The 23,114-nt window shown below is 31.8% G+C and overlaps 1 protein-coding gene across 1 annotated transcript in view; it reads left to right on the forward strand.

The window, feature by feature from the left end:
- LOC134694043 (integrator complex subunit 9-like) overlaps positions 1 to 21,062 on the forward strand; it is a 39,690-nt gene extending 18,628 nt beyond the window's left edge. The window contains exons 8-21 of the mRNA XM_063555040.1: positions 1,339 to 1,428; positions 2,193 to 2,237; positions 4,985 to 5,096; positions 5,818 to 5,998; positions 6,709 to 6,769; positions 8,000 to 8,042; positions 8,601 to 8,729; positions 10,675 to 10,730; positions 12,517 to 12,666; positions 15,747 to 15,833; positions 16,555 to 16,653; positions 18,152 to 18,271; positions 18,546 to 18,605; positions 20,924 to 21,062. Coding sequence (XP_063411110.1) covers positions 1,339 to 1,428; positions 2,193 to 2,237; positions 4,985 to 5,096; positions 5,818 to 5,998; positions 6,709 to 6,769; positions 8,000 to 8,042; positions 8,601 to 8,729; positions 10,675 to 10,730; positions 12,517 to 12,666; positions 15,747 to 15,833; positions 16,555 to 16,653; positions 18,152 to 18,271; positions 18,546 to 18,605; positions 20,924 to 21,043 — 1,353 coding nt within the window. The 3' untranslated portion in view covers positions 21,044 to 21,062. The remainder of the gene's footprint in view (positions 1 to 1,338; positions 1,429 to 2,192; positions 2,238 to 4,984; positions 5,097 to 5,817; positions 5,999 to 6,708; positions 6,770 to 7,999; positions 8,043 to 8,600; positions 8,730 to 10,674; positions 10,731 to 12,516; positions 12,667 to 15,746; positions 15,834 to 16,554; positions 16,654 to 18,151; positions 18,272 to 18,545; positions 18,606 to 20,923) is intronic.
- The last annotated feature ends 2,052 nt before the right edge of the window (positions 21,063 to 23,114 follow it).

Here is a 23,114-nt window from a genome sequence, read left to right on the forward strand (position 1 = left end):
GCGGATTTTTTTTAATTTGTCAAATTAAGACATTTTTTCAAGTTTAACCGTATTTTTTCTTTTTGTAATGCATTAGAATCAGAATAACAGTACTGTAGTTGAAGAGTTGCCACCGTCAATTTTGATTTGACGGTCCCAAATCTCCGTTTTACTGTCTCCGCTACGCGTCGCCAGTAAAACTGCATTTGCGACCGTCAAATCTACAATTGACGGTGGCAACTCTTCAACTACAGTACTGTTATTCCTTAAATCCATCACTTCAATTTTGAGATGTAACCTAGAACATGTTGTTAGAAAAACTTTTTGTTGGAGGTTTCTTCCCCCAATCCCCCCCCCCCCCAATTAAGTTGTGAGATACATGGTATTCTCATTAAAAGTCTCAACATGGGACTTTGCAAACAAAAGTAAAGCTTTGATTAAAATAAAAATATTTAATGAAGTCTTGTGAAAATAAAAACCCAAAAACAGATTTCATGGCAAAATCATAACCCATTTATATATTTCTCAGGCATCACATATAAGAAATTATTGATTAAAGTCATAAGAAACCTCAAATTAAAAAAAAATATGCATATGTTTTTTTATATCTAAATGGATAGTTTTCATTATACAACTTATGAACATATACTTTTTTCTGAGGAAAATTCTTTAATTTGTTCACATTTAGAAGAAGTTTACTTATTTTTAATAGCTTGCTTCCAGGAAGCAATTCGCTGACATTTTTTCCGTATGCATAGTTACCCGATCGTAACCCTCTTCGTAAAAATCTGGTGATCGCAATACGCATGGATCTGTCATTGAAATGAACAAATATCTGATTATACATGTTAAACCCGTGCTAAATACCCATGCTTTTTGTGATTTGTTTACTATAAAGTGACAATTGGTAAAACTTGGCTTCAAAACACAGCATTTAATGAGCAGCCATATTTGTTAAATCATAACAAACTGAGAGAGAAAAAAATTGACAATTATATGATATATTTGCGAAAATAATGATAAAATCGTGCACAAAGGACTAAGTTAATGATATATACATGAATTGGTTCAAGAATTGAATAAATATTATTTTTCACCACACACTCGTTTCATATTACTTTAATAGCTCTTGATATAGTTGACCTTCAAGTGTGTATACTTTCATATATAGCAAGAGACCCCCCTTATAAATTTGTCTCTACATTGAAAAAAAAAGTATTTAAATGCTGTCCCTTGAATAATATTTTTTTTAAACTTTGAAAAAAGTAACAAAAAATATTCTAGGCGTTCATGAATTTTCTTTACTTACTTTCAGATTTAATATACTTTTCCTAATTAATATAGATATGTTTATTGTAGAATTTGTATGGAGCCTTAACAATAAGTTCCTGTAGTTCAGGTTATGCTATTGGAAGTTGTAATTGGGTCATTACATCAGAATATGAAAAGGTAGGAATGTCAAAGTAAATAAATTATTAAAGAAGATGTGGTATACATGTTGTGAACACATTATCATTTTGTTCAAACAAATTATACATCAATTTGACAGCAACAGACAAAACACATGTATATTTTCAAGTACTGGTTATACAGAAATGATTGCAATGTTTTTTTTATTTTTTGCGAATAATGTGTCTGGGCAAATATTGCGATAATACAAATTTACAGTTCTCAAGTACTCTTCAATAAAAAAAATTGTTATTAGGTTCAATCATAATGTCTAATAGTACTAAATATGTGTATATTTAGTCAAACTCATCAATAAGTATATAAAGTGTAAAATTAAAGAAATTAATCAACCTTTGAAGATACAAGAGGGGTGATCAAAGTTCATATTTTCTTCACACCTTGAAACACCTTCAAAAATTAGAAAACAACCTGCAAACAATAAGGAGATGTGGTTTGATTATCAATGATAATGATTTGCATGCAAATGATGTACATTTAATTTAAGTAACAACTAAAGGTCACTGTATGGCCTTCAACAATGAGCAAAAGTGTTATGCTGTAGTCAGCTATAAAAGGCCCTGAGATTTCGAAAAGAGGCCTTATTTATGAATAAACAATAAACGTAAAAAATAATTATGACAGACATCAACTTACAACAACCGCTTTATGAATTATGTACAACTGCTACCTGGTATCTTAAAATTTCAAATTAGTGGCATTAGTTTATCACAATACTTTATAGTTTGATCTGATTGTATTTGTAGGTGTGTTATGTATCAGGAACTTCTACTTTGACTACTCATCCGAAGGTTGGTATTAACTACTTTAGGAAAGTTTATTTGTACATATAAAAAAAGAAGATGTGGTATGATTGCCAATAAGACAACTCTTCACAAGGGACCAAATGACACAGAAATTAAATACTATAGGTAACCATTAGACCGTAAAAAGATCAAGACATTGTAACACATACAGCTACACACATAAATACACTTACCGCCACATTATTTATGTATGTGCCTGTCCCAAGTCAGGAGCCTGTAATTCAGTGGTTGTCGTTTGTTTATGTGTTACATATTTGTTTTTTGTTCATTTTTTTTACATAAATAAGGCCGTTAGTTTTCTCACTTGAATTGTTTTACATTGTCTTATTGGGGCCTTTTATAGCTGACTATATGTGGTATGGGCTTTGCTCATTGTTAAAGGCCGTACAGTGACCTATAATTATTAATGTTTGTGTCATTTTGGTCTTTTGTGGAAAGTTGTCTCATTGGCAACCATAACACATCTTCTTTTAAGCTCACCTGGCCCAAAGGGCCAAGTGAGCTTTTCTCATCACTTGGCGTCCAGCGTCGTCGTTGTTGACTTTTACAAAAATCTTCTCCTCTGAAACTACTGAGCCAAATTAAACCAAACTTGGCCACAATCATCATTAGGGTATCTAGTTTAAAAAATGTGTGGCGTGACCCGCCAAACCAACCAAGACCGCCGCCATGGCTAAAAATAGAACATAGGGGTAAAATGCAGTTTTTGGCTTATAACTCAAAAACCAAAGCATTTAGAGCAAATCTGACATGTGGTAAAATTGTTAATCAGGTCAAGATCTATCTGCCCTGAAATTTTCAGATGAATCAGACAACCCGTTGTTGGGTTGCTGCCCCTGAATTGGTAATTTTAGGGAAATTTTGCTGTTTTGGGTCATTATCTTGAATATTATTATAGATAGAGATAAATTGTAAACAGCAATAATGTTCAGCATAGTAAAGTTTACAAATAAGTCAACATGACCAAAATGGTCAGTTGACCCCTTTAAGAGTTATTGCCCTTTAAAGTGAATTTTTAACCATTTTTCCTAAATTTTATATATCTTTTACAAAAATCTTCTCCTTTGAAACTGCTGGGCCAAATTAATCCAAACTTGGCCACAATCATCTTTGGGGTATCTAGTTTAAAAAATGTGTGATGTGACCCGCCAAACCAACCAAGATGGCCACCATTGCTAAAAATAGAACATAGGGGTAAAACACAGTTTTTGGCTTATAACTCAAAAACCAAAGCATTTAGAGCAAATCTGACATGGGGTAAAATTTGTTTGTCAGGTCAATATATATGTGCCCTGAAATATTTAGATGAATCAGAGAACCTGTTGTTGGGTTGCTGCCCCTGAATTGGTAATTTTAAGGAAATTTTGCTGTTTATGGTTGTTATCTTGAATATTATCATAGATAGAGATAAACTGTAATCAGCAATAATGTTCAGCAAAGTAAGATTTACAAATAAGTCAACATGACCAAAATTGTCAGTTGGCCTCTTAAGGAGTAATTGCCCTTTAAAGTGAATTTTTAAACATTTTTCCTAAATTTTATATATCTTTTACAAAAGTCTTCTCCTCTGAAACTGCTGGGCCAAATTAATCCAAACTTGGCCACAATCATCTCTGGGGTAACTAGTTATAAAGATGTGTGGCGTGATCCGCCAAACCAACCAAGATGGCCGCCATGGCTAAAAATAGAACATAGCGGTGAAATGCAGCTTTTGGCTTATAACTCAAAGATCAAAGCATTTAGAACAAATCTGACATGAATAAATTGTTTATCAGGTCAAGATCTATCTGCCCTGAAATTTTCAGATGAATCAGAGAACCCATTGTTGGGTTGCTGCCCCTGAATTGGTAATTTTAAGGAAATTTTGCTGTTTTTGGTTATTATCTTGAATATTATAATAGATATAGATAAACTGCAAACAGCAATAATGTTCAGCAAAGTAAGATTTACAAATAAGTCAACATGACCAAAATGGTCAATTGACCCCTAAGGAGTTATTGTCCTTTATAGTCAATTTTAAACAATGTTCATAAAATTTGTAAATTTTTACTACTTGTAACATTTTCCACAGAAACTACTGGGCCAAGTTCATTATAGATAGTGATAATTGTAAGCAGCAAGAATGTTCAGTAAAGTAAGATGTACAAACACATCACCATCACCAAAACACAATTTTGTCATGAATTCATCTGCTTTCTTTGTTTGATATTCACATAGACCAAGGTGAGCGACACAGGCTCTTTAGAGCCTCTAGTTTATATTACATTAGAAAAAAGAATTATAGTTGTAAACAGAAAATTTCATTGTTCTGGATCCATATACATATTAAAGAGAGTTGGAAAATACCAGAGAGACATTTAAACTCATAGTTGAAAGACAATGCCATGGCTTAAATTGAATAAAAAACAAACAGACAGAACAAGAGTATGCAAAACACAACCTTTTCACTTATATAAAGTGAATGTGAATATTAGAAAAAATATGACACAGAGGTACACATATAAGATTTAGTTTACATAACTTGAAATGTTTGTATTGACCACTGTTATAAAACAGATGCTTGACAATCCATTGGTAGCGGCAGGCTGTTTTCTGCACTTTAGTCAAGTTTTTGTCTTTTTGACACATACACTGCTTTTATTCTCTATTCTATACCACTGTTCTAAAAAATTTAAACATTTTCGATTTGATATAAAGTTATGATCATTATTTCCTGATTTCCAATTTTCCAGCCAGTAGACCAAGCTTCGTTGAGAAATAGTGATGTATTAATACTCAGTTGTTTAACACAGACACCATCAAACAACCCTGATGCTATGATAGGAGATTTCTGTGTTAATGCAGGTCAGTTTATTGGTCATGCTTAGGTTATTTGCCTCTTTATGAGAATAGAAAAGAGAGGAAACCAAGGGTCATTAAAAATAATAAGTCCAATAAAAACAGACAATACCTTGTCAAAAATAAAAAGATTAGAAGGGGAAAAGGATAAACAATAATAACAAAAATATTACATAGAACACCAAAGACAATACGATTGTTGCCTTTAATTTTTGAGAACCTCATAGACAGTTTGACAAAGGCATGACCATGTGAATAATATGAAAATAAGAAGATGTGGTATAAAAGGCCCTGAAAAAATACAATTAAGAGAACTAAAGAACTAATTTATAACAAAACAATCTACAAAGGCAAATATGATTACCATGAACCAAAGACAAACACTACAGGCCTGTTAAGAGACTAAAAAACTCACAAATGTACGGAAACACAATGGCACTTAAAATATTCAATTCATAGAAGTGACAAAACATAAGAACAGCACTTCATCTACAGGATTGATGTCACAACACATAATATTTTATAGTAATGGTGTAATGATTTCAAAATTGTCTATGTTGAATTTATACACATTTTATTTGGCTTGCTGTCTTATTGATCTTGCATAAAAAAGTTGGCAAATAATAATAGTAAAAAATTTTTTGGAAAATGATGATTAATTTTGCCCTTACGTTGTTATATTTTATAGATGATTCCATTAGTATTTTATCATTTAACCTATTTTCAGCTGTTACCCTTAAGAATGGAGGAAATGTTCTGGTTCCCTGTTACCCCTCTGGTATAACCTATGATTTATTTGAATGTCTGAGTGGACATTTAGACAGCTGTGGTTTAAGTCAGGTTCCACTATATTTTGTATCACCAGTGTCAGACAGCGCTTTAGCATATTCAAATATATTTGCAGAATGGTAAGTACAGTTATCTCCCTTTGAAAAATGATTAATTATAAAAATTATAACACACACATTGTTGCAAAGTTATATTTACTTCAATTAAAGAACATTATTATATTTGACAGTCCACATTTTCTGCATTTTGGCAATTAATGTTACTGATGCTCAATGGCTTAATGTTTGTTAATATAGCAGATTTTTTAAACCAAGAAAAAGATAATAAAATTTAGACAAAATTTATACTCAAAGCCAGGAAATGAATCAGAGTTTGGCAAAAGGGTGATAAATTCCTCAATTTAAAATTTTAAATTTTGTAACACAATATCCATATTTTCATGCCAGTACTGAACTATTTATTTTTCAAAACAGAGAGACTTTTAGATTCCCATTTTTTTAACTTTATTTTATAAGGGGAGATAATTCAGATTCCAAAATGTTTCCTAATTGTTGGAGATTGTATCAGAAAAAACCCTTTCAAGGCCACCTCTTCATCATCAGAAAAATGTCAAAAAAAAGGAGTACCTATTAAAATCATTCATGTTGAAGAACACTCTTTGTATGATCAAATGAAATACTATTTCTAAATAAACGAAAAACACCAGATAAATGTATACAACAATATAATAATCATGTGACTAGTTCTAAATTTGTCACATGTTTTAGTCACATAAAAACATGGCAAAAGTTTTGGCTCTCTGTTTTTCACTGAAATATTTGTTTTGTAGGTTATCAGCATCAAAACAGTCACGAGTCTACCTCCCTGAGGCCCCATTTCCGCATGCAGAGGTTAGTACTAAATATGTCAGAAAGTTTGGTAAATGAATTCATTACCAAATTAGAATCAGTTCTGCATTATTCTGGATTAGTACACTATCGTGATATAGTACTGGAATTATCCTGTCACATGAAATATTTCATGCACTGTCAATATTATACAGCAGTAGTTGTTTTAAACGAGGTTTTAATAAATAGAGAATAAATGATTTAATTTTCTTTTACAAACAATGTAGTAAGAATCAAGTGAACCAATAAAAAACTACAGCTTACTGGAATGTGATCATAAAATGAACTTGATACATAATTAGTGTAAAACCTCAAAATCAATCTCAATCTTTTTCAAATTTGGTTATTCACATGTTATTTTCTTTTATTTTCTGGTAAAAGGGAGATAACCCAATTTGTACTATGTTGTATCTCTCACTAAATATACTAAGTCTCATTAGGATGTTTTATGCCCCACCTACGATAGTAGAGGGGCATTATGTTTTCTGGTCTGTGCCTCCGTTCAACCGTTCGTTCGTCCGTTCGTTCGTTCGTCCTGCTTCAGGTCAAAGTTTTTTGTCGATGTAGTTTTTGATGAAGTTGAAGTCCAATCAATTTGAAACTTAGTACACATGTTCCCTATGATATGATCTTTCTAATTTTAATGTCAAATTAAAGTATTGACCCCAATTTCATGGTCCACTGAACAAAGAAAAAGATAGTGTGAAGCTCAGGTTAAAGCTTTTGGTCAAGGTAGTTTCGATGAAGTTGAAGTCTAATCATCTTGAAACTTAGTACACATGTTAACTATGATATGATCTTTCTAATTTTAAAGCCAAATTAAAGTAAAGACCCCAATTTCACGGTCCAGTGAACATGTAAAATGATAGTGTGAGAGGGGCATCCGTGTACTATGGACACATTCAAGAAGTTTTATCCATGGAATTCATTTTTTGGGGTTTGTGTTGTGTTCTTGATGATGTAAATTAAGAAAAGCACTTTGGACACACAAGTTAATAAAATGCTTTTTTCATTGGTAAACCAACAAGCTCCATAGCTTTTATGATGTATTATTTATTATTATTCAGTCACAACATTTTGGTGTGCTTTTTTGAAAATATTACCTGAAATTTTAAAAGATTTTGAAATGTTTTATTGCTTTCTATATACTCTATATCATAAATTTTAGCAGCAAAACAATGAATTGAAATTAAATATTGAAATGCCTCATCACCATTTTCTCTATTTTTTTAGCTGGTTGCCATTGGAAGGTTAAAAAACTGCAAAAGTATTCACGGTAAGATTTTATATATCATTCATTCATGGAAACCATTTTGTACTTTAAAATTTGATTTATGTTGAAGAAAAAAAAACACTATTGGTAGGTAAAATTTACACTACTGTAGCTTAACATGGCAAACTTGTGTAGAATATTTTGGCAACAATGGATGCATACAAATCTTTTAAATGGCAGGCAAGTTTCTATTCCGAATTTTCACATTGTTTGAATATAATGTTGTCAAATAATGCTTATGTATATATAAAAATAAGAAGATATGGTGTGATTGACAATGAGACAACTCTCCACAAGAGACCAAACAACACAGAAATTAACAGCTATAGGTCACCATACCGCCTTCAACAATGCACAAAGCCCTTACTGCAAAGTCAGCTATAAAAGGCCCCAATATCAAAAATGAGAAACAATTCAACCAAAAAACTTTTTATTTCATTATGATCTTAGTGAATATTTCAATCTGTATTATAAAGCTCATGTGTTATGTTTTTATTTCAGATGGTCTCAGTGCAGATTTTAATCTGTCAAATAATCCTGTTTGTCTTGTCTTTATTTCAGATGGTCTCAGTGAAGATTTTAAACCCCCATGTGTTGTATTCAGTGGTCATCCATCCCTAAGAATGGGAGATGCCGTACACTTCCTAGAAATGTGGGGAAATTCATCGTCAAATACAATCATTTTCACAGGTTTGTAATTTTAATGAGGGGCTCAAAAGGGGGGGGGGGGGTATCTGCAGGGAAGAAGGCGAAACAAAATTTCCATTTCAGGATGAAAGAACAATTAAAAATGTCTTGCACTTTGATCATTTTACCTATTTCACGAAACATGGTGAATAACAAACCTTTTTCACGGCTGCATGTGAAATAAAAATGGCAAAACACATTGCCGAAAATAACCCTTTACCATGTGCACCCTTTTTAATGGCTTTTTACAAAGATATTTTTGGTTAGATGCACTTCCTAACAAACAAATACTGTGGTTCATGCATGTGACATTGGCCATTTTGAAAAAGCCCTTTCATTTAGCCAAAAAATCGTAGAAAATCTAAGTTGAGGAATTATTAAATCAAAATCAATTATAAAAATAGCGATAATCTTTTTTATTAAATTTCAAGAACCATGTAGGTATTCTCTTGTATTTGTGACCTTTAATCTTTTTTTTTACACCCAGTATCATGATACTATATCGCTCAATATCAACCCTCTATATTTAATTTGAATAATAATGATTAATTTGTTAACGAGTATTCTTATACTGAAATTTTATAACTCAATTTGATATCAATCAATATCAAATTCTCACTCATGCGACTCTTGGGCTGATATTGAACCTTGGGCTGATAATACATGCTATATGAAAAATGACGTTATGATCTTTTTTTCATATGCTTCAACAATGGAGAAAAATAACAGATTCATATATTAATCCTTTTACCTGATTCCCAAATAGAAGTCCAAAGAGTGAAAAGTTCACGGACGTCAGACCCCAAATTTAGTACGAAATCTTTCTATCATATGCCTCAACTGAGAAGAAAAATATTTTAATATGGACGAATCAACAAAAATATACATACTGAACACTGTTTGGAAAGGTCAATTTTTTTTAAATTATTTTCTAAATAATGTTTGAAAGTTTAAAAAAATGCATTTATTTTACACAATATACTTTCCGATATCCAAATAATTGTATTGTACAATTCTTTGTAATGTTTGTCACTGAAAACATAGCATTCTAATGCAATTTTTATGTTACAATTTTTTTCATTGGCTAAAAGTTGCCGTCAAATCCACAGTTGACTAGGTGTAAATAAGGAGGGACCTGCCATTTTGAATTGATTGAATTAACAAATGTTTGAATACTGCTATATAATCGAAAATAAAACAACACCTACCTCGAATTAGCAGTTTTAATGTAATTTTATCCGAATTTAAATAGTACAAGTAACAAAATATCCTCCAATTTGTATGACGGCACGTTTACCCATGACGTTATTGCGCTAAAATCATTTATAAAGTTTCACAGATTTTGTTTTGTATGTCAAATTTAGACATTTTATCAAGTTTAATATTATTGTTATTTTTTGTAATGGATTAGAATCAGAATAACAGTACTGTAGTTGAAGAGTTGCCACCGTCGATCTTGATTTGACGGTCGCAAATCTCTGTTTCACTGTCTCTGCTACACATCACCAGTAAAACTGCATTTGCGACTGTCAAATCTACAATTGACGGTGGCAACTCTTCAACTACAGTACTGTTATTCCTTAATTGAGGTATATTTTCCGGAATTTGCCAAGTATCACTGGAATGCAATGTGATAAAGTTACGGAAAGGCATGTGATGAACTTTTCATATCAGCCCGCTAAGCACCAATTCGAAAAATATGGAATTTCCATAAATGTAATGCTTTTATCTTAAAGTAAAAATCATATGTTATTTAGTCGAAGTATATGATAACAAGCAAATTTTCACTCATCACAACCTAAAATTATCAATATATTTTCTTTGAACATGTCAGGTCATATTTTTTTTATTGTAAGATTTCAGAAACATGACCTTTATGTATAGGTTTTTCCACATATCTTCCTTAACAAAACATGTCTGGTTATATATTTGTCATTTCTTTTTCCAGAACCCGATTTTCCATTTGTAGAAGCTTTATCACCATACCAACCATTACAGATCAGAGTAAGTATCCTTTTTAACCGGATTTTTGTGACAAAAATGTCGGTTATTGATTTGGGGATGTACGACGGGCGGGCAGCCGGTCGGGTAACAACCAAATGATGTCCATGCATTTTCTCATGAACCGTTCAACCAAAGCTTTTAAAATTTTAATATGTTGTTACTGACAACAAAATGAAGGTCAAGTTTCAATAATGACAATTTTGACTTTTACCGTTCAGGAGTTGTGGTTCTTGAAAGATTGAAAAATGGCATTTCCAGTCGTGTCCGTGCATTTACTCATGAACTGTTCAACCAAAGCTTTTCAAATTTTAATATGTTGATACTGATGACAAAATGGAGGTCAGATTTGATATTGACGATTTTCACTTTCACCATTCATCAGTTATTGTTCTTGTGATATTGGCCGGACACAAATAAATGTTAATAAATCCGGTTTGTTGTCGTTGTGACAGCCTCTTGTTTTCAGGGATCATGTCTACACAGAAAAAGACATTATACACTCAATTTTATAAATTGGGGTTATGTTGTAGTCATCTTGTTCTCTTGTTGTTTTTTTCTGTCATTTGCTAATTTTTTATTCACATTTTTTCACTAAGGTGTGTTATTCAGAAAAGTTTTTTCTTTTATGTTTGTGATCTGTTCTCTATTTCTTACACACTGATTTTTCATTTACTTGTGTAAGCTCAGATATTTTGTCGGAAAATAAATAATTTTATCAATATTTTTCTATTATTTGGTGTGAATGTGAAATTACTTTTAATTATATCAGCTGACATTTAAGGTTAAATTCTGGATCAATTTGCCATTGCTGTGCTGTGTATAGTTCAAGGTCAGATCATGATGAAAACATCTGTTCAAACTATTTATAAACAGTAATATCCATATAATTAAAAGAAATATCATATTCACACCAAATAATTAAAATGAGTATCACGCTTTCACCTTGGACATGAATAATATATAAAACAACAAAAACCCAATAGATATGAAAATACTAATTTGTGTCAAAAGAAATCATTACATTTTAGCCATATTGATTTCAACATTCTAGTGATATTTATACTGATAGTGATGTTAATGTGTTTGTATTATTTCATTTTTGCTGGTGTGTTTTGTATATGCGAATTTTTGCGTTTCTTTGTTTCTTATAACGTGACTCTGTACTTTAAAAGATCTTGAGTCGATTTCACCACAAAAAATACGACTAAGATTGGTCGTAAGTCATGAACAATTCAGTATACACTTTGTACTTACGATCAGTCTTAGTCGTAAGTTTTTTTGTGAAACCGACTCCTGGTCATTATGTTATTGTTCTATTATAAATTTGAAAATACTTTGAACGACAAAATTATTTTACTCATGTAATGATATTAGCCGTATTTGAATTTTTAAAAATTCTAAATAACTTCTGGACAATTTTAAATCTAGGTCTATTTCTGAAATTATTTCTAACATAACTTTTGATTTTCAAACCCCGTATACCACCATTCCCAATGTGAAATTTGAATTGTTTTGAATAAACTTTGAACATCAAATTGTTTTCCTATCTGACATTTACACTTTCTAATGTCAGACACATGAAGCAATGAATGTTTTTTTTGATTTGATAGATGCTTTTGTGCCTTTTTGTAAATGATTGCTTGTTTTGAGATTGTAACACAGTAATGACTGCTGTTATTAACCTCTAATTTGGCTTCTGTTTATTATGTCTGTTTTGTTCACCAATCGTTTACTTATAACTTTATTACATATGAAGTGTATGACAGTACTTTGATCTTGTTTACAGGTATGTTACTGTCCAATAGACACATGCTTAAGATTTTCACAAGCCAACAAGTTGATAAAAGATCTGAAACCCACACATCTAGTTGTAGCCGACAGTTATATACAGCCACCAGTATCAATGCCACATAAAACAGAATTTGTCATTAATTGGGTAAGTTAAATCCAGTATCAATGCCACATAAAACAGAATTTGTCATTAATTGGGTAAGTTAAATCCAGTATCAATGCCACATAAAACAGAATTTGTCATTAATTGGGTAAGTTAAATCCAGTATCAATGCCACATAAAACAGAATTTGTCATTAATTGGGTAAGTTAAATCCAGTATCAATGCCACATAAAACAGAATTTGTCATTAATTGGGTAAGTTAAATCCAGTATCAATGCCACATAAAACAGAATTTGTCATTAATTAGGTAAGTTAAATCCAGTATCAATGCCACATAAAACAGAATTTGTCATTAATTGGGTAAGTTAAATCCAGTATCAATGCCACATAAAACAGAATTTGTCATTAATTGGGTAAGTTAAATCCAGTATCAATGCCACATAAAACAGAATTTGTCATTAATTGGGTTAGTTAAATCCAGTATCAATGCCACATAAAACAGAATTTGTCATTAATTGGGTAAGTTAAATCCAGTATCAATGCCACATAAAACAGAATTTGTCATTAATTGGGTAAGTTAAATCCAGTATCAATGCCACATAAAACAGAATTTGTCATTAATTGGGTAAGTTAAATCCAGTATCAATGCCACATAAAACAGAATTTGTCATTAATTGGGTAAGTTAAATCCAGTATCAATGCCACATAAAACAGAATTTGTCATTAATTGGGTAAGTTAAATCCAGTATCAATGCCACATAAAACAGAATTTGTCATTAATTGGGTTAGTTAAATCCAGTATCAATGCCACATAAAACAGAATTTGTCATTAATTGGGTAAGTTAAATCCAGTATCAATGCCACATAAAACAGAATTTGTCATTAATTGGGTAAGTTAAATTTGTCAAAACACCAGATAATCCAATATATAATTATACCACATGCAAAAAAGTTACTCATATATATATATACTCAGACGTACTTATGAATATAATTATTTTCTGTGACTGTATATTACATTAATTTGTAGGATCCTTTACTATAGATAATTTAGCTGATCTGTAACAATAACATCGTCATGCCTTATATATCATGTACTGTAGTACGCCGCTAGATTAAAACTGACGTGGAAAGGTAACACATGCCCACGGAAAGCTCTTTTTAGCTCATCGGGCCCGAAGGGCCAAGTGAGCTTTTCTCATCACTTGGCGTCCGGCGTCCGTCGGCCTTCGTCCTTCGTCTGTCGTCTGTGTTCTGTTGTTAACTTTTACAAAAATCTTCTCCTCTGAAACTACTGGGCCAAATTAAATAAAACTTGGCCACAATCATCATTGATGTATCTAATTTAAAATTTGTGTTTTGTTTCCCGGCCAAATAACCAAGATGGCCGCCATGGCTAAAAATAGAACATAGGGGTAAAATGCAGTTTTTGGCTAATAACTCAAAAACCAAAGCATTTAGAGCAAATCTGACAGAAGGTAAAATTGTTTATCTGGTCAAGATCTATCTGCCCTGAAATTTATAGATGAATCAGACAACCCATTGTTAGGTTGCTGCCCCTAAATTGGTAATTTTAAGGAAATTTTGCTGTTTTGGGTTATTATCCTGAATATTTTTATAGATAGAGATAAACTGTAAACAGCAATAGTGTACAGCAATTTAAGACTCAAAAATAAGTCAAAATGACCAAAATGGTCAATTGACCCCCTAAGAAGTTATTGTCCTTTATAATAAATTTTTAACAATTTTCATAAAGTTTGTAAACTTTTACTAACTTTTTCCACTGAAACTACACGGACAAGTTCATTATAGATAGAGATAATTGTAAGCAGCAAGAATGTTCATTAAAGTAAGATGTACAAACACATCACAATCACCTAAACACAATTTTGTCATGAACTGTCTGCCTCCTTTGTTTAATTCACATATTTCAAGGTGAGCGACACAGGCTCTTTAGAGTCTCTAGTTTTGAGAGCCCAGGTGGTTGTGTGGTCTAGCGGGACGGCTGCAGTGCAGGCAATTTGGTGTCATGATATCACAGTAGCATGGGTTCGAATCCCGCGAGGGAAGAACCAAAAATTTGCGAAAGCAAATTTACAGATCTAACATTGTTGGGTTGATGTTTAGACGAGTTGTATATATATATATATATATACTCAGGGTATATTTTTTTGTTACCTATCTTGTTCGTCAGTGGGTTTGTCATTTTGTATGTTTTTCTATGTCAATAGTCATAATTAGGTGATTCCTTCAACAATTTACAATACATTCACACTTTACACCTGGAATTATATTTTCTTCAAATATTGTTACACTTTGCAGAATACAGACAGTTTGGAAATGTCTGATGTTAAAATTTGATGTTTCGGAAAAATAAATATGAAGTCATTCTGGTAATTATATGCCAAAAAATAAATCAATAATTAACAGAATTTTTGATAAAACACAAATGAGAGTGCTGGCCATAAGAGCCAATTTAGTTCAACAGATAACCAATCTAACTGTCTATAGGACTAGGCTTCATTGAAAGGAGGATAGTATACCTTACCTAATAATGACTTCACGGTTCAGCTAGCAAGCACGCTAACCAAAGCTATTACCTTTACCTACACACTCAATGCAATTGGCGGTTATAACTCATGAGATTTGGTTATTGCCTTTTCTCTAATTTTTGTGCTATTTTCACATTTATTGATTGGTGTGAGAAAACTATTTCTTCTTACTAGTGATATATCTGTTCTTGGCAAGCGTTTGTGTGGGAAATGGGAAAATAGTATGGCGTCCATTATCACTGAACTAGTATATATTTGTTTAGGGGCCAGCTGAAGGACGCCTCTGGGTGCAGGAATTTCTCGCTACATTGAAGACCTGTTGGTGACCTTCTGCTGTTGTTTTTTTATTTGGTCGGGTTGTTGTCTCTTTGACACATTCCCCATTTCCATTCTCAATTTTATTGGTCAAAATTTAGATATGAACCATTTTGAGTTCATTAGTACAATGGAAATTTTGGGAAAATTTTCCCCGATTTTTTAATTTTTTTTTTATTGATTTTCTACTGTTATTGGGGACTTCCTCTCTATATTATCATAAAATCGCCATTAAATTCAGTTTCTCATTTCCAGGAGCCCTCACCATTGACATACAGAAGAGGGGAAGTAATATCATTACCAATAAAAAGACAGTTTGAAACTATAGAAATCACTCCTGAGGTAATTAGATGTAGAAGTATTCATACAAGCAAGGTGAAATCTATAGAATAGTTTTATTTATAAAAATAAACAGGGGATTACATATGTGTACTTTTTCTATGAGTGCATCACTAGTTAGATATTACAGATGAATAAATAACTAAAAACCCTGATTAATAAAAATGGTATGCTGCCCCAAGTTATCTACAAAGGGAGCACCCAACGCTTTGTTTAAAATATTAACTCTTACCTGTTGACAAAAAAAAAAGAAATTTTAAGAAATTTCAATCACACAAATGACAGAAGTTATTTCATTGGATATATAGCAGTTGGACAAACACTAATTTTGATCATTTATAAGCTTGAATTTTCTTTACTCATAGTATGTAATTAATTAAAACCTTCAATGGATATCTATCGGATTAACTAACTTAATAGTAGGTGTTCTGTACACCTTTAGAGGGGGAAGCATATAATTATTACATATATTAGGTGGTTAGTTCTCTTGTTTGAATTTTCAATTTTCATCTTTCACGGCTTTGTATTAAAGCTTATTCTGCTGAATGAGTTTTGCTCATTATTAATGGTGTGACCTATAAGTTGTTAATTTCTTTGTCATTTGGTCTCATGTAGAAGGATGTCTCGTTAGCAATGATAAACCACCTCTTCTTATTTTTATATTCAAATTCTAACAGATGTACCAATGATATGATAAAAACACTTTAAAACTATTTCATTTTAGCTTGCAGCATCGCTTGATCCACAGGAAGTCAGATCTGGGTATAATATAACCATGGTAACAGGAACATTAAGTTGTCATGACAACAAGTATATTTTGAAGGTGAGATAAATATATGAGATAAACTTAAACATGTATGCATATACAAAAAGTTTGAATTGCAGTAAACATCATGTTAAGCAAATACTTTTAACAAACTTATTTTATTCATTCATAACTGTGAAACCATTCAAATAGGAAAATCCATAGTCTAACCTATATAAAAAAGAAACGACATCAACAAACAACAACCAATGAACATCAGGTTCCTGACAGGTGCAAACAAATACAGCGGGTTTAAATGGTTTTTTTATAGCTACCAATCTTTGCTCTTATCTGAAACAAAAGTGTAGTATCACAACATAGAAAGACACACAATAAAATGTCAGTTGAAATGGCTTAACTCAATCACAAGACAGAAGTAACTAATCCTATTTGTTTTTACATCTTTTCGTGTAACAGAATGTGAAGCATTTTTCCGTATTTCATAAATAGAATGAAAAAAAAAACACTTTTTAATATACCCCCGCTTTAAAAAAGAGGGGGTATACTGTTTTACCTCTATCTGGCCACCCATCCATCAGTCAGTCCGTCCATCCCATGAATATTTACGTTGCATTTTTCTTAGGAACTACTTGACAAGGATTTTTTGAAAGGAGTAGGTCCAATAAGGACTCATTTTGGCCTCAAATTTCAGTTTCATCTGACAAAAGATTTTGACCACTTTTTCAACACTTAAAAGTGTCTATTTTACTTCATTCAATTAGTAAATGTGAAAGATTTTAACTGATTTAGTCATTAAAAACAAACTGATTCAAGCTCAAATATGCAAAATCTCTAAAATATGCCAAAAAACGTCACTTTTCAGATGTTTTTTGTCAAAAATAAAAGTGGCAGCATCCGTGTTCATCCACAACCTTTATATATGTTATGTATTATCATAAAATACAGCTTACATTTCAATATTAAGAATGAACACGAATGCGGCCACTTTTGTTTTGCATGGAAACCGTAAAAAATTTATCTAAAATGATAGAATTTTGAAGATTTCAGTAATTTAGCATGACTTAATGGTGCTACAACCCAATATATGTCAGTTGTATTGTCAAAAACAACCCATTTTTATGTAGTAGAAGCATTCAACTGTCCAATAAATAACTTAAAGTTTACATTTTAATAATTTTGTAAAACTGTTCTATTTTGGGGCCAAAAAGGGGTCTAACTGAACCTACTCCTTTGGTTTCAGACTTTATATAAGTCAGTTATCAAATATACCATGTGATTTGTTTTCAGATTCATCACTCAACAACTTCCTGTTTACCCAACACTTGTGTCATTTTACACATGATAGCCAAGTTTAAAATGTTCGTCATATCTTTCTCAGGAACTACAATATAAGGATTTCTGAGATTTTGTTTCAGGGTTTATATAAGTTAGCTATACCGTGTGATGTGTTTTCAGATTCATCACTCAAAAACTTCCTGTTTACCAAAATATTTCGTCCTGGATATCATCAGTGAGCAATAGCTGTCAGTTTTACTTGTTTATGATTATATTGTAGAAACTACCAGATGACATTCCCTCAGGAACTAAAAGAAAATTTGATGAAACTGTAAATAGACAAAAGACATACATGTGGGGAAACGTCAATATTCCTGCTTTTGTAGAAGCTCTTACGAAGGTATGATATAGGACTCTTACATTATATCATGTGGAAAATTTTATTAGTCCTTATTAAAACACAGTACTCTTATTTAAGCTTTTTGGTTTTTTTTAAATTTTGTAGTAAGTCTCTTGCAGAGCATGTTTGTTAAATTAAAGTTTAATTTGATTTATGAAAAATAGTGTTCATCTTTGGTCAAAGCTAACATTGTTGTAAAAGACCACAAAGTACATCATAGTACAGTTTTGGTGAAACATTTTTTATATTAATATTTGCTTGTTTTTGTTGACAGCATGGTTTTGTTGATATAAAGGTGGAGGACACGGGTGAAGGATGTACTATTGTTGATCTGGTAAGAATTTATGTGGCAAAATATTGATCTGATGAAAATTAATCAATTACTGTGAATTAATTATTATTTGTTGGATAACTATTTTCGTTGAATTTGTAGTTAAATGTGAACAACAAATTACAAATTTTCTATATGCTTTTTATGTACATTGACAAAACCAGAAATCAAATATCATCGAACATGCAAGCTCTTCTCAATCCACTGAAGTTGATAACCACGAAAATAAATGAATCCACAGTATTAGGAATTTTTCCGAAGGGTATATTTTGTACATTTAAATAGAAGGGATACAACAATGAGACAGCAACCCAAAAACAACAATAAACCAGAAAGCATCTAGAAAATAAGATAATAATATGAGATTTATATGTTTCTCTTATTTTTATGATATTTTCACATTTACTGACCGGTGTGAGAAAAATATTTCTACTCATTAGTGAAAAATATGTTCTTGGCAAATGATTGGTTTTTGTCGAGCCTGCAACTTTTGCTGCAGAAAGCTCAACATAGGGATAGTGATCCGGCGGCGGCAGCAGTGTTAGCTTACTTTTTAAAAGCTTTTAATATTTTAGAAGGTGGAAGACCTGGATGCTTCATACTTTGTATCTAGATGCCCCATGTTACGAAGTTTCCGTCAGTCACATGTCAAATGTCCATGACCTCATTTTCATGGTTCAGTGACCACTTGAAAAAAAAGTTCATATTTTTTGTAATGTTGAGTTCTCTCTTATTTAATTATAGGATAATTATATTTGGTGTGTGCGTACCTTGCAAGGTCCTCATGCCCGTCAGACAGTTTTCACTTTACCTCGATATCATTTCATGGATCAATGAACAAGGTTCAGTTTTGGTGGTCAAGTCCATATCTCAGATACTATAAGCAATAGGGCTAGTATATTTGGTGTACGGAAGGACTGTAAGGTGTACATGTCCAACTGGCAGGTGTCATCTGACCTTGACCTCATTTTCATGGTTCAGTGGCTATAGTTAAGTTTTTGTGTTTTGGTCTGTTTTTCTCATACTTTATGCAATAGATCTACTATATTTGTTGTATGGAATGATTGTAACGTGTACATGTCTAGTGGGCTGACCTTGACCTCATTTTCATGGTTGAGTGGTCAAAGTTAAGTTTTTGAGTTTTGGTCTTTTTATATAATACTATAGGCCATAGGTCAACTATATTTGGTGTATGGAAATATTAAATGATCTATATGTGAGTTGTGCAGGTTTTTTTTTACCTCAACCTCATTTTCACGGTTCATTGCTCATAGTTAAGTTTTTGTGTTTTGGTCTATTTTTCTTAAACTATAAGTAATAGGTCAACTATATTTGTTGTATGGAAGCATTGTTAGCTATACATGTCTGTCTGGCATGGTTCATCTGACCATAACCTCATTTTCATGGTTCATTGGTCTTTGTTTAGTTATCTTGGTTAATATTAAGTTTATGTGACAGTTTTGAATAAGCTTTATACTTCATGTGTACTTAGGACTATCAACATAATATCAATGATTAGTAAAGAAGGCGAGACATTTCAGCGTGTGCACTCTTGTCTTCTGAATTTTCTTATTGTGACGTCATAAAAAAAGGCGACTATGCCTGATGATGTGACATCAAAAGAACACAACTTTCCTCAAATCTTTGAAAAGGAAGATAAAAATCATACGAGAAACAGATGCCACCATTGTAACTCGTGTGTTACAATATTTCTCCAGTCTCAACAGATAAATTTTAATTATTTAAAAAACTCCTCAAGCCTCACGCTTTCAATTTTATAATTTAACTGTCTCAAGCGGAGAAATATCGTAATACACTTGATGCAGTTGTGAAATCTATATGTCTATACATATATTAAAGTCAAAGTTGTCCTGATTTTATAAAAGTTGTGTATGAATTTGGATAGGCCAATAAATTATACCAAGGGGCAATAAGAATTAAGTCCTATGAAAACAAAACACCATGGTCAACCTGAAAAAAAGAAAAAGTAAAAAAACAGCTGACAATATGCTACTTAGGAAAATGAAGAAAAAATACCTGAACTCGACCAAACACCAGGACAAAATACTTCTCCAAAAACTAGAGATTGAGCTACACGAATCCCATCAGAAATCTGTCTCACTATGTCACAAAATAATACAAATAAAAAACACTTCCATCAAGAATAATCACCAAAAAGCAAAAATACAAAAAATAGATGCTCATAGGTGAATATTGTACAGTGACCTACAGTTGTAAATGTCGATGTTATTTGGTCTCTATTGGAGAGTTGTCTTATTGGTAATTATACCACATCCTTTATTTTTATATTTATATTTCAGCCAAACGATGATACATTGATTCAAGTGGAGCCAGATAATACACATATAATATGTAATGGAGAAGAGACTGTCAGGATTAAGATTAGAGACGCTTTGTTAAAATGCTTGAAGAAAATCTGATATTAAATATGTCATCTAATGTATTTGTTTAATTTTTTTTATCTTTAACATAATTGAATACTGTCAATTCACAAATTATTAAGTGCATTTACTATTGACTTAAGTCGAAAAAGCGAGACATTCTGTCAGCGTCGGCAGCGGGGTCCACAAATATTCACTCTGTGGTTAAAGTTTTTGAAATTTTAAGAACTTTCTTAAACTAAACTGGATTTCCACCAAACTTGGACAGAAGTTTGTTTGTGATCATAAGATAGTATCCAGAAGTAAATTTTGGAAAAATAAAATTCCATTTTTACCATATTTTACTAAAAAATGGACTTAGTTTTTCTGCCAGGAAACATAACATTCACTCTAAGTTTAAAGTTTTTGAAATTTTAATAACATATTTTAACTATCCTGGATTTGTACCAAACTTAGACATAAGCTTGTTTATGATCATAACATAGTATCCAGAAGTAATTTTTGTTAACAAATATATCCATTTTTTTGTGTATTTTACTTTTAAATGGACTTAGATTTTCTCCAAGGAAACAATGCAGTCTTTTCTACCTCAGGCATAGATTACCTTAGCTGTATTTGGCAAAACATTTAGGACTTTTGTCCTCAATGCTTGCCTTTTTAATTTTTTTGGATTCGAACGTCACTGATGAGTCTTTTGTAGACGAAACGCGCGTCTGGCATATATACTAAATTAAGTCCTGGTATCTATGATGAGTTAATTCACTCTGTGATTAAAGTTTTTAAAATTTTAATAACTTTCTTATACTATTTTGGATTTGTACCTAACTTTGACAGAAGCTTGTTTATGATCAAACGCAAGTATCGAAAGAAAATTCTGTTGAAATTTTGTACCTGTGTATCCTTATTTTACTTATAAATGGACTTAGTTTTTCTTCCAGTTAACATTACAAACAGTCTGCAGCTAAAAACATTCTGGATTTTTACCAAACTTGGACAGAAGCTTCTTACAATCAAAAGATATTGTCAAGAGAAATATTTTATTGATTTCATTCCTCATTTTTGTTGAGCATGTGATTAACAGCATAAGTAGACGAGACATTGGGTTCTGCAGAACCCATAAGAATTTTTTGAAGAATGAACAAAAATGCGAGATTTATTATTGCAATTTCAAGGAACTGTTCATTTATATATATTTATCAGATAATCCATCTTCGCTAGCCAAGGGTTACGATCCACTCCCGCTGTGAAGAGAGCGGGAGTGGATCGTAACCCTTGGCTAGCGAAGATGCAGATAATCAAATGCAAGTTCTTTTTATTGCAATACTCACCCAGTCACATTTATTGGCATTAATAAAAACCACACGATAGTTCCTTTATTTACAGTATATGCACATGTTTTGTAAATAAGATTGCAATTTAAATTCTCAGTGAATGGTCAGTTGGAAATTTTTATAAATATTTATGTCCACTGTTACAAAGAGCTGGGGGTAACATGGAAATTAAGATCATTCATTTTTTACTGTGTCTGTGGTCTGTCTGTCTCTCCAATCATGGAACAGGTTTGAAATATTTTAAGGAGTTACTCCTCTTTGGAATATAACTTTGCTGTAATTTTCATTGTAAGAGCTAGGGAGCCAATATTTTTGTAGGATTGTTATGAAATGATATTTGCAATGTCTCATAGATGTTCAAATTCAGCTTTTATAAATGAATAATTTAATTTTGGATGTAACACGTCTTCTGATTGACTGACGTTATTTTGTTATCAGCCCATATACATAATTTAGTCATGTGACCATGACGTCATCAACGTTTTTTCACTGTTTTCTAAGGTTTAAATGGAATTTAGTAATTAAATTATAAGAAATGAGTGTGAAATAACATAAAAAATGTGGTGTACACTGTAAAATAACCTGTTACGCGCATTATTCAGTGTGCACCAGATTTTTTATGTTATTTCTTCAAAGACAGAAAAAATATTACAGTCATTCCTTAATAGTCTTCAATATGTTCAAAATCAGCTTTTATCAACCCTTGTTTACAGGAATGTAATCTCAAGCCTAAACTTCATGTCAGAATTTTAAAACTTATACATACCAAAGGTTGATAA

This window comes from Mytilus trossulus, chromosome 13 (assembly GCF_036588685.1).
Source record: "Mytilus trossulus isolate FHL-02 chromosome 13, PNRI_Mtr1.1.1.hap1, whole genome shotgun sequence".
In the NCBI taxonomy this organism is placed as follows: Eukaryota; Metazoa; Mollusca; class Bivalvia; order Mytilida; family Mytilidae; genus Mytilus; species Mytilus trossulus.